Source organism: Acanthisitta chloris, unplaced genomic scaffold (genome assembly GCF_000695815.1).
Source record: "Acanthisitta chloris isolate BGI_N310 unplaced genomic scaffold, ASM69581v1 scaffold6763, whole genome shotgun sequence".
Lineage (NCBI taxonomy): Eukaryota > Metazoa > Chordata > Aves > Passeriformes > Acanthisittidae > Acanthisitta > Acanthisitta chloris.
In genome coordinates this window covers 37,344-49,730 of record NW_008663174.1, presented here as the reverse complement: position 1 = coordinate 49,730, position 12,387 = coordinate 37,344, and the positions used below count along the sequence as shown (strand labels likewise).

The 12,387-nt window shown below is 38.7% G+C and overlaps 1 protein-coding gene across 1 annotated transcript in view; it reads left to right on the top strand.

The window, feature by feature from the left end:
• The window catches only part of TRDMT1 (tRNA aspartic acid methyltransferase 1), a gene marked incomplete at its 5' end in the record, with an annotated part of 20,858 nt that overhangs the window by 4,328 nt on the left and 4,143 nt on the right, over positions 1–12,387 (top strand). The window contains 6 exons of the mRNA XM_009070894.1: positions 2,819–2,884; positions 4,270–4,339; positions 5,631–5,714; positions 6,212–6,582; positions 10,565–10,622; positions 11,611–11,740. Coding sequence (XP_009069142.1) covers positions 2,819–2,884; positions 4,270–4,339; positions 5,631–5,714; positions 6,212–6,582; positions 10,565–10,622; positions 11,611–11,740 — 779 coding nt within the window. The remainder of the gene's footprint in view (positions 1–2,818; positions 2,885–4,269; positions 4,340–5,630; positions 5,715–6,211; positions 6,583–10,564; positions 10,623–11,610; positions 11,741–12,387) is intronic.

Here is a 12,387-nt window from a genome sequence, read left to right as displayed (position 1 = left end):
AGGAATCTGTGCTTCTGGATTGAGATGTCCATTGGACACCAATTGGCATGGGCCTGAGAGTTTGCATCAGTTACAGTCCACCAGACACTTCTGATTCCTGGCAGTCCTCCATCTGCTGGAGTCTGGAACAGCTGTTCTCCATATATTCTTCCATAGGTTAATCTTGCTCGCAGGATTGGAGGAGGGCAAAAGGATGTTTGGTGTCTCTTTTTTTCTTTTTTTTTTCCTCGTTTGGTGTCTCTTTTTTTCTTTTTTTTCCCTTGAAATGAATGCTTTCTGCACAGAAGGAAACCTATACCAACAACAGCCAAACTGCTGTTAACACTGGGAGAAAAGGGTCTCCATCCTTCTTGCAGAAACTTTTCGCAGCCAGCAGCATTGAATGGGACTATGTCCTTGTCATGAGCAGATGGAGAATCCAGACACAGAAGGACTGAGAGCCTTGGCAAGGATTACCTGAGAAATCTGCGTCAGAGAGCACAGAACAGACAATTAATAGGTAAAAAGAATGGCTATTATTGCTCCCCTGCTTTTGGCAGAGACACAAAGACAGGGGGAGAATGAGAGTTTCCAGAAGTTGCAGGGGATGTCTTTCGTGGAACAAGGAATGCGACATAGGCCTCCAGACTGCCCTTTCACAATGATAAATTAAAACCAGCAGATAGTGTGTAAGTTAATGATTTGTCAGAACAACAGTACTTTCCATATCCTTAAGGGAATCCTGACCATGGGATTCCTTTCTGTTAAACGGAGACACAGTTAAGAGAGTGGCTGCTTCTGGGACACTGTTGTGCATTAATATGGAAATGTTGCTTCCTGGTTGCTGTGAGCTTAGCTGGATAAAGGGCAGAAGCTTTTCCTTCTCAAAACCAAAGCTTTAGACACTGCAGGACATACGGTTTTTGTTGTGATGATGCAGAGGAGCTGGGCTTGGCTGTGGTGCTTTATCTCAAGGCCCCATGAGACCCTGCTGATGTCCCTTATCTCCCCTGGGCAGGTTTCTTGGGGCAGCACGTACTGGAAGCAGTCTGTGATATGTTCAAGATGGTGGCTTCTGCAGGGTTTCTCAGTTCCAATGGATTTATGTTTTACCAAGATAGTGTTTGTGTATTTTTTGAATATGATATGTTGGCCAGGCATTGAGTATGGAGTATTTCAGCCCAAAAAAGGGAAACTCTTAATGTAGGAATTGTTACTTCACATTCTGAACTGACATGAGGTGTGCACAGTTTATGGAAACTGTAAAATCATTTCTCATCTCTTGCCTCTTCTCACCTTGTGTTCAGCCTTTTATAATAAAATGTCGCTGAAATGAGGCTCAAAGATAGTCTGGGAAGACAAATACTAGAGATATGGAAATGACAATTTCAAGATCTGAAAGGACCTGAGAAGTCCTTGGAGCACCCAGCCAGCAAACTAAGTCTGACCCAAATGGTCTGGGTACTGTCTGTTTATCGTGTCCAAGCCATAGCCCAGGGAAATCTAGCACTAAGACATCAAAGTGCTGCTTTTGCAGACACATTTGTAATATTAATACCTGCCAAGTACTTAACACATAGTCTTTGTATAGTGATTACTTGTCTTGTGATCTGTTGATCCTGTATGCGCTCTTGCATTTCAGGCTATGCTCTGGATTCATTATTTTAGAAAGAAGTTTCATAGTGAGTGATGATGATGATGAGTGTAGGTAAATAAACATACCAGCAGATATATTATCCATTCCTCTGCAAGGAATTTGGCTGCTGCTGCTTTTTCTGTTTAGGTTTTTTTTCCCCACTATTATTTTTTTAAATTTTTAAGTCTAGTATAGTATCTGGTACATTTCCCAGTTTCTTGTGAAACTTGTTAGATCTTTTAATTCTTCATGTGAGTGTCTTTAATTGGTGCTGGTAAAGAACATGCTAAAACAAATTCTGCTGTGATTTGTATAGGTGGAAGTCCAAAGTAACTTACTGACTTAAATAAGCATGAAGCTGCTGCCTGGGGACATTAGTGTCCTGTTTCTGTATACTGTTCTGAGATCCCAGTGTGTGACACACATTCTGTGTCTAGATTAGCCTTACTAGAGAATTAATCAGTGCCACAGAATGTTCCCAGAGACTTGAATCTGAATCATCTGTGCTTCTAAATTGTCGGAATGCTCCCTGGCACAGTTTGGGCATGTTCATTTATCCAGAAATTTAATATGCTGTTTTTGGAATGTGCCTATTTCCAGACCTCTGCACTGATCCTACTAAACCTCAGATGCCTTCTTCCCTTCCCCCCATCAAAATGAAAAAGGATTGAAAATTGAGAATATCTGCAGTTTGCACTCTAAACATATCATATTTCTTTGATATCAGTTACATGAATACCGATTCTGATCACTAAAGGTGATGTGACATTCTGACATGGATTTCAGGTACAAGCACTTGATAACAAAAGTTTCGTGGCTAAATAGCAATCTTTTTTTCCCCCCAACAATTATCTTTCCTATTACAAACTAAATCTGTTTTATTATAATAATAGTATACTTTATAATGAACAATAATACTGTGCTTTAGGAAATGAACAGTGGTGAGCATTTTCAAAAGTACATGCATCAGGTATGGGAGAGTACAGCTGTTCATCTGAACATAAATAGTTTCTGTTGATTTTACCAGAAATCCATGTTTTAAATTCAGTTGGGAATGATTTGAGGTACATTTTTTAAGGATGCTAAACTTCAGCAGCTGGCTTGATGTAGGAATACTTTGATCTTTCTTGTAGCTACACAAATCTGGATGTGTAGAATGTACTTTACATCTTGTTACTCTGATTTGCTTTTTTCCCCTTGTAGGCTTCAGAAGCTTCCAAAATACCTACTTTTAGAAAATGTTAAAGGATTTGAATCCTCTTCTGCAAGGTAAAGTCTAATTCATTTGTGCAGGTTTTAGTTTGTAATAAAGTTTATTTCTTTAGAAGGGGAAGGCCAGATTTTTGTTTCTGACAATTTGAGTTAGCAAAATAATGAGATGGGACAGCTAACAGCTGTAGATTAAAAATACAGTTTAAATTTAGGAATTAAAATCTTAGGTTGTGAGAGGAACTTGCTAAATAGCTATTTATTTCTCTAAGCAGATAAAAGATTGACTCTGTTGATTTTATCTGATGATCTTGTCTTCTTTAGAAAGGGTCAATGTTACTTTTCAAGGAAAAATAGAAATAGGTATAGCACTCAGTAGTTTCAAGGTTTTACTCATGACAGGAACTCATGTTATGTGTTAAGATACAGTGTAGGGACTCTCTTCAGTACCTTTGCTGATAGTAGATTATCCCTGGTTCAGAGCTGCCATCAAATGGTCCCAAGATACATTATGAAGATTGTATATAGTCTTTGAAATGTGGAGGAGGAAAGGTGTCATTATGGTTACTTCATAACAGCAGGAGTATTTTCTCTTGTGGCCAAGGCAGGAGAGAGGAAGTTGCAGTCTTCCTTCTCAGTTCTTGCTGGAATAGAATAGGATCTTTCCATAGCATTCCTTAAAGCCCCAAAAATACAGCTGCTCTGCATATCATGCTCCTTAATGAATATGGCAGGCAGCTAGGAGTCATGCTTAGCTCTCGTCAAGGTGTAGTTCAGAAAACCCCCCAGTTAGAACACTTCTGGATTTTGTATGATACTTGAGATGCAGTATCACATACAGTTCCAGGTACAGGTCACAGCTCCTGCATTTTGTGTAGTTCCAGCCTAGTGCAGTCTGCATGTAATAGAAAAGACCAGTCTTTTTAATATTATATTCATTACAGTGTGTTTCTGTTGTTTATAAAGTGCAGTCCTACCTCAGTTTTATCATCAAAGCCACCATTTTTTGTCAGCCCTTGAATTAGCCCTTTTGTTAGGCTTAGTTGATGCCATGTATTGTCTGCAGAAGGAATTGGTGAGCTCTTTGTAGTGGTTTTAATCTCCTGGTTTATGATTCCCAATAAAGAGAATGTCTTGCCCTCTGATTACTTTCCTTGTTGACACACTGCAAATACTCTCATGGAGATGGGATGTTTTTTGAAGGAGCATTTACACTGTAGTAGGAGATGCCTGTGATTGTGTAGTAGTCACTAACACTGAACTTTGTATGTTATCACTCAAGTTCAGAAATGGATGATGATGTACATGTAATTCACTGTCCAGTTCTTTCACTGAATACCATGGTACATATGATATTGCACATTCAGTGTGTTTTTATTTGGGATATAGAGGGCCTAGAGGTTGTGTGAAGGGAGTAATCACTTCTTCATTCTTTTTACTACCAGAAATGAACTTTTGCAAACACTAGCAACATGTGGATTTCAATATCAAGAATTTCTTTTGTCTCCAACCTGTGTGAGTACTAAAATTGCTCAACTCTTCAAACTGCACTGAGCCCAAGAACATCTGAAAATTATCTTTTGTGTTAGAAAAGAGAGTCATGCCCAAAGCTGAAGATACTCTTGAATGAGAAAACCATCTGAAATGACTACTGATTTCTCATACTGGCATAATCATATTGCTGTTTATGCTCAGATCCTAGTCCCATGTTGCTTTTCTGCCATTTGAGATTTTTAAGAAAGCATGAATTTACACTCTGACCAGGAAGGTGGTTTTCCCTGTGGGAGCCTCATTGCTTCAGAAGTGCTGTGCCTATGAGTTTCCCAGCACAGAAAATGTTACCGTTAGTTGTGGGAGGAGGAGCTTTGTTTGCCTGTTTCCCTGGCAACTGAAAACAGACTTTGAGAGAGATTTCAGATTGTGCAAGACTAACTGGAATCAGTGAAGTACTGTAAATATTTGAGAGAACCTAATAGAATGTAGCTTGAAAATCAGTCATGGTGGATTTATTTAGTTAAATGTCTTACAATTCCTTGGTCAAAAAGGCAAAGAGAAACCTTTTTCCTTTTGATAGAAAACAGGTAGTACCTGTCCCAAGAAATTGTGAAGCATGTAATTTTTCTTATTACATCTCATAATATTTTGTTTACATTCCTGTTCATCTGCAGAGGAAGTCAGAACTATAAGGTGTAAAAAATAATTGCCTGCTTGGTTCCTTGGTATGGATACCTATGTGTGGAAGTTGTGTTTAGGTACTACCAACTAATACCTAGAGAACTGGGTTTACTCAGCCTGGAAAAGAGAAGGCTTTGGGGTGACATGGCTGCAGCTTTCCAGTGCCTGAAGGGAGCATATAAAAAAGACAGAGAGGGACTTTTTGCAAGACTGTGTAATGACAGGACAAAGGGCAGTGGCTTCAAACTGAAAGAGAGTAGGTTAAGTTTAGGTAGTAGGAGGATTCTCTTTACTGTGAGGATGGTGAGGCACTGGAACAGGTTGCCCAGGCTTCTGCATGCCCCATCCCTGGAAAGTGTTCAAGGCCAGGTTGGTTGGGGCTCTGAGCAACCTGGTCTAGTGGAAGGTGTCCCTGCCCATAACAGGGTGCTTGGAACTAGATGGTCTTTAAGGTCACTTCCAACCCAAACCATTCCATGATTCTATGAATACTGATATCTGTGAAGTCACAAAATATATTACTATGTCATAGCTCTGTTACTGCATATAATGACAGGTAACTTGTGTGATGCTACAGAACATTTTTTTCCCTTTATGACGTGGACTAAAGGTTTGTGAATTTTGCTTACAGCTTGGCATTCCCAATTCCAGGCTGAGATATTTTCTAATTGCAAAGCTTCATGACGAACCATTTTCCTTTCAAGTTCCTGGTCAGGTGAGTCTGTTAGTGTTACTTGAATTTGCTTCGTTTCATGAAAATTGAGGGTTACATTTTCAGGTTAGTGGTGTGTGTTGATGAATGGAGAAGAGGGATCGGTGATACCAACAGAAAAATCAAATTCTGTCTCCTTTTTTCTGCCTGGATACTGACTTTTGTAAGAACTGATGTGCAAGCCTGTGGCTTAGTTGGCTTTAAACAGTTGGGAGACAGTGTCTGATAGCTGGCTAGAAAACAGTTCATTCTGCTACATTTTCCATAGCCTTGGAAAGGTCTTTTTGCAAAGGCAATTAATTGTGGTTGTTCTTGACATCATCACTGATAGGTCAGCAAGTCTCAATGCTACTGTTGTTTGAAATCTTCATGAAAATAACATAAAAATGTTACTTGCTTTTTACTGAGCATGTCTGAAGGAATTCTTACTCACTGCAGGATTGACTGTCAAGTTGTTTGTTAAGTACAGTTCTTTTTTTTTGGTCACAATTTCTTCTTAGATACTGACAAGATTCCCAGATCAGGATCCAGAAGACTTACTCAAGGACAAAGTTGCTGACAAAGTGTATGAAACCAGTTCTTCCTTGTCTTCTGAAGAGAAGAATCTGGATCCAAACATTGGTCTGGATTGCAGCAGCAAGAAGAGTTTACCAAAAGGAGCCTTTCTTTTTAAGCTTGAAACAGTAGAAGAAATGGAAAGAAAACATGATCAGGATAATAATTCCTCTATTCAAATGCTAAAAGATTTCTTGGAAGAGGAAAATGAAGAAATGAGTCAGTATTTCTTACCACCAAAGTCCTTATTGCGCTATGCTTTCTTGTTAGACATTGTTAAGCCCACCTGCCGGAGATCCACATGCTTTACCAAAGGGTAAGTTCCAAAGAAAATGTCTTGCTGAATCATGCCCTGAAATTTTAAGTGTATTTTTGCTTGTGTCCTGTAAAAACAGAAAGAGATGTTTCATCAAAAAAACCTAGGCCTCTGAAAGAAATCTCCTTATATAGTGTGTGTCCTGGTCCAGTGGAATGCCAGCATGAGAATCTGTCTGGCAGAACATCATGTGCCCACTCCAAAAAGGCATTCACAATAGGCAGTTGCCATTTGTTGTTGACCTTCACAGAAGCTTAATTACCCCTACGGAAATATGGTTCCAGTAGACTGGTATAGTGCTGATTCATTAATGAACTTCTTTATATTGCTCAATGAAGTTACAAAGTGTCATTCATGACAGATCCATTCCTCATTAAAACTGTCTCCACTGTACATTTTATTGATTTCTTGGATTTTTCAGCTGTGTAGGTCAGAATAGCTGGGGATTGGCCATATGTCATGAAACCAGTTAGGTTGCTGCATTGCAAATCATATTTGATGGAGCAGAACATCAGTGCTTTTCTGTCAAGTCATTTTCTGATTTGTACCTTGCAATTTTAAGTTTGACTGCTGGAAGTGTTCTGAAACTCCGCAGACAGCTGGTCAGGAACTTTTCCACTTAATGCTTTTGTGTTGAAAAATGCCTGTTGGAGCCTGGAAATTTGTGGGAATTGTTAATATTGATAAATTTTTCTAGTCAGGTTGTTTTTTTGAATTCTCAGACTGTTTCAATAAAATGGCTTAGGTGATGAGTTAAAGCTAATTGTATCTTTTTTTTTTAGTTAGTAGAAATTAGACTGCCAGATTGTCAGACTTCCTACAGACTTTGTTATTTTTTACTAAAAAGAGAAGAAGAAAGGAATTTCAGAAGTTTAAGATTGGTGCACTGGCAAAGCCCTTCCTACTGCTCTCATTGACATATATGTGCCTTTTCTGCCCTCACTCTTTTGAGTTTTGGGTGAGTCAGCGTCTCATGGGATCTGTTTCTAAACTAGAGTAGTCAAACAAAACCCTTAGGCCAGAGGTCTCCCATGTATCTCATGTGTGCCTTAAGTGTCATCAAAACTAAATTGGCCACTTGTGGTTTCATTAGAATACGTCATGGTAGTTTGTGGTCATGTTTATCAAAATCACACTGAAGGAGGCTCCTGAGGAGTTAACATGAAGTCTGTGTACATAGTGGTGGGAAATCTCAACAGAACGTGACTGCTGCCCTTCTGCTGATGGAAGGAGACAGACCAGAAAGTTGTGGTGGGAGTTCTTGGCTCAAAACACAGTAATCTGGTTTACTGTCTTTGTTCCGCTTTTTAAGAGCCCTTGGGAAGGAAGATTGCCAACATGGTTCTCAATGTGGTCGTCTCATTTACAGTTCATTTGCATTAAGAGAAAGAGTATAATTACATCTCAGGCTTCATCCAGGCTACTTTCTGAGGCCAAGAATAAGCTCCTGCTGTAGGTGTTCTAGATTCTGTTTTTGTATTTCTCTGAAGCATGCGATTTAGGAAGGAGGCCCTGAATGGAGTGGAGCAGCATTCCAGGTATAGAGAGTGCTGTTACAGCCTCTCTGACGTCTTTCTTGTAAGTGGCACTGACCATTAGCTTTGAGACTGGAGGAAAGATTTCCCTCATTTCTGTTAGGCTCTCAGGTATCTCTAGCAATTTTTGTGTGATGGGGATAATCTGTTTATGCCTTCTCCAGTCCTCAAATACTGGTATTTCCTCAGTGGTTTTTGCCTATCTGCCTTGGTCATATCAGTCTGTCTTCTAAAAGGCTTTGGTGGAGTATAGGGCAAAATGTAATGGTCTGTGATGTGTGGCAGGCTGAGTGATAATCCTGTGTTCCCTTCTGGCATTAGACTTCTAGGCACTTGGAAAATGATCACTGACTGCAAGCACCATGGTTTCTCTGAGGAGTGTGTTTATGGTGACTGAAGTTGTGAGAGAAAATTTGCTATTTTAAAGGACAGAGGAAATGAAAACTACTTCTTGAGATATAGTAATTCTGGACATACTTCAAATTCTTGATATGCTATTGACTAGGGAAGCAATACCTTCCAAAATAGTGTAAATATCCATTACAGAAATGCTGTCAATATAGGACAAAATATACCCAGAATTAATATATTATGTGTGCGAAATTAAAAGATTTTTTAAAAACTTCCATAAATAAAGGGGGAGGAGAATCTTGAATCAGATGAAAACTGAAGCCTGTAATTTCTTAAGCCGACTTCTTTCATTATAGCTGGGAATGAAATGTCAGAAAATCAATGCATCATTTTTTACTGTGACAAAAATTAATTATGTTCTGAGTCTAAAGTAGGAACCTTAATTTTTCTCTAGCCAGCAGCTGCAATAATAATTGATAACCATCCAGCTAACATTACATTGGCCATCTGCCCATGTTTGTGTTAAAAAAACAGCATACACACACACACACACATATACATACAGTTCCCAAACCACATTTACACCAACTGGGGTTTTTTTGCTGGAGGTGGGGTGCAGGGAGTAGGAGTTCTGTACTCTAGTGCCAGTTATTTGGACTGGAGTATTTATTGTAACATGGATTCTGTTAAAAGTTTCTTCCCCCGCAATAAAGGTCATAAATGCCACTTTGAAATGTGGCTCATTTATTTATTTTGTCTTATATATATTAAACTGTAATAAGATCAAATGCTATATAAGAGGAAGATCGGGATTCCTCAGTGCTGTGTGTGTTACATTGTTAAAGTGGGTATTAGTGAATTTTCAGAACGCAACTAACACGATCTCACATGTTTTCAATCTGCATCAGTGTTTAGCTCTTCTGTTCTGATCCTGAAGAGGATTTCTGGCTCTTTATTTTAAAATGGGTGGTGCTCGGACTGTTACTGGCAGAACTAATCGTAAACTTTTTTAAGTTTAGATAACAAGATTGAGCCATGCTGGGTCATTGTGTCTGTGCTGAAGGGAGAGTATTCCTTTATTCATTGTGGAATTAGAAAGGCTTGAAACATAACTTGTTCCAGTGCCATGCTTTAGGAATGGATCCCAAGTGGAGCAACAGACCTTTCTATTTGTCTTTACAGATAAAACTAGAGAATTGTATCAGTTAATGTCATAATTAATGTTCATGATGACCACATCCCTCTAGCACAGGGGATCTTCTGAAGTTCTTCCACAGTGCAAAGCCATCTGTTGTCTTGACTCAATGTCTTTCTGTTTAGGATGTTCAAACCCTGTCATAGTTAGACCAGCAGAGCATGTTTCTGAAAGCCCATAATTATATTGAAATGATAGCCTTGAAGAAACCACAGAGTAAACATGTTGTTATGCAATGAGCCATGCAGCATACAAAACTGCTGTCATATGGTTTTAGAATGCAAGTTTGCTTACTGTTTGGATTTAATTTTTGTTTCTTCCTTCTTTCTTCTGCTTTGCATAATGTGTGGCCATCCCCCTTTCCTCAGTGGAAAGTCCACAAGCAATCAAAAGTTAAACCTGACTGAGTCACTTTGCTTCTAGTGGTTTGACATGAAAGCTGGAGGCTATCAGTAACGGTCCTCCTTTGAGGAAGGAGAGCTAATCTGAACCCACATTTTGGCTTAATGTAAGACATGAAAGCTGGAGGCTATCAGTAACAGTCCTCCTTTGAGGAAGGAGAGCTAATTTGAACCCACATTTTGGCTTAATGTAGAATTAGTTTGGGCACTGTGGATGTCTCTTGTTGATTCTGTGCTTGAATTCCTGGGTCTTGTGTAGTTGCCATTAGTGTGGATAAACCCTTGTGCACTGACTCATCCCCAGAGAGCACGTTCAGAGGCCAATCCACTCCAGGGATTAGCATTGTTTATAGCAAGGCCTTTTACTTTATCTATCCAGGAGGCTCTTTGTTTATCAAGGCAAAGGCACCTAAGTAAGCTCCCTGCATCTTTGCAGTTGTCAGCACTGTGAGATCCAGTGAAAATACTAATTTAAGATTGTTATTGTTGTTGTTGTTAAGGTATGGACACTATGTAGAAGGGACAGGCTCAGTTCTGCAGACAGCAGAGGATGTACAGGTAAGTGTAAAACAAAAATGACTTGTTATACAACTCGGATTTTTTCTGTCTTCCCCTTTGTTATTCTGTATATTAAAAAAAAAAGTTTTTGAAACAACATTCTATGACAATTTTTTTCCAATTGGTTTACTTTGTGTTCCTAAACAGCAGTTTTTTTAGACCAAAATTATATCTGTGCCTCTCTGTGGGGAGAATATGAGTTGCTAATATTTTATTATCTGTAGTGTCATACAGAGGTTTCACAGGGGTATGTGAAAACATAAAAAATTACTAATTCTACGGGTAAACTACAGTACAGTGTTGTGAATCGAGGGCTGTTTTTTGTACAAAGATGATCCAGTAAATATTGTCAAATGTTTAACATTTGAATTTCAAAATTATTTATCTGGGAAGAGTAGTTTGAAAAGTTCTACTGTTGATACTGAGTTCACCACAAAGTGATATTTAGGCATTGAGGAAGGTAATAATCAATGTGCTGGTGAATCAGCATTTAAAGGTACTTTTCACAAAGCCTGTTTTGTACACAAGCACCACCTCCTGCACTTCTCTGCTGTTCACTAATATTGTAGGGCATTTCCAAGCATAAAAAGAATGCAGCTCTGGAATTCAGGGTAGTCTCAAATTGAGTGTATTAAAACAGCTGCATCCATACAGCTAATTTGAGTGAATGGTCTGCTGTTGAGTTATATTGAGTCACTGTCCTGTCATTAACAAATGTTTGTAGTTCTTTGGTTGCCTCGTTAAGTACTGATATAGCTGGAACTGGAGGAAGAAATGATGAACTCATGGCAGCATTGATTTCTTTCCTGCAAGTCCATGTGTTGAGATGTTGGCTACAAAAATACAATGCCAATTATACCTGCAAGCAAAACATGCTATTGTCTTTGGCACTGTGATAATTAAAGAAATAATCTGTTAAAATGTGACAGTAAGTTTTACATATTTGGCCTGCTTTGGTGATATGTCCTGTTTTGGATATTCTTCATAGCTTGAATCAGTGTTTAAACACATTGAGGAGTTATCAGAAGAAGAGAAACTTATGAAATTGTCAACACTGAAACTGAGGTACTTTACTCCAAGAGAAATAGCTAATCTTCATGGATTCCCTTCGGAATTTGGTATGTGCTGCGAAGTGCCCATTTCCACATCATCCTTCAGAAATACATTGTATTTTTTTTACTGGTGGACTAATCCATTGTTTTTATTTTGCCTTTTTTTTTTTTTTACCACTCAGGTCTTGTGATTGATTGATTCTTTTTTATTTGGCTAACTTTGAATTTCTCTGAATTTTCACTACTTTTAGAATGGCTTATATGAGCCAGCCTCTGGGGTTAGGTTTATCTTCATAAGCTAAGAAAAAGGTTTTGGCATGAGAAATGGTCTATTAGTGAATCACAGTGAAGCAGTACCTTTGTTTAAACCTATTTACTCAGCAGCCAGTGTTACTCACAACTGTGGTAACATATCCTGCCAGTTAAGGAAGTCTGCTTGTGGTTCTCAGAGTTTGAGCTGCTTGCTTTCTCTCTTCCACACATTTACAGCTGCTGACAGAAAGGGAATTTCAGAAGATACAGGTACTTCTTTGTTCAGAAGTAGCCAATCTATTAAATCATCTCTATTTTCTAGCTAAAGCAGCCCTCACTCTTGATCAGCTACTTCATTTTCTAACTATTTTTCTGAGGAAGAGGGAGTCAAGAAGCAACACTCAGCAATACCAGTACACTGGATACAGGTCAATAAGAATTAAACATGAAATAAATTAATC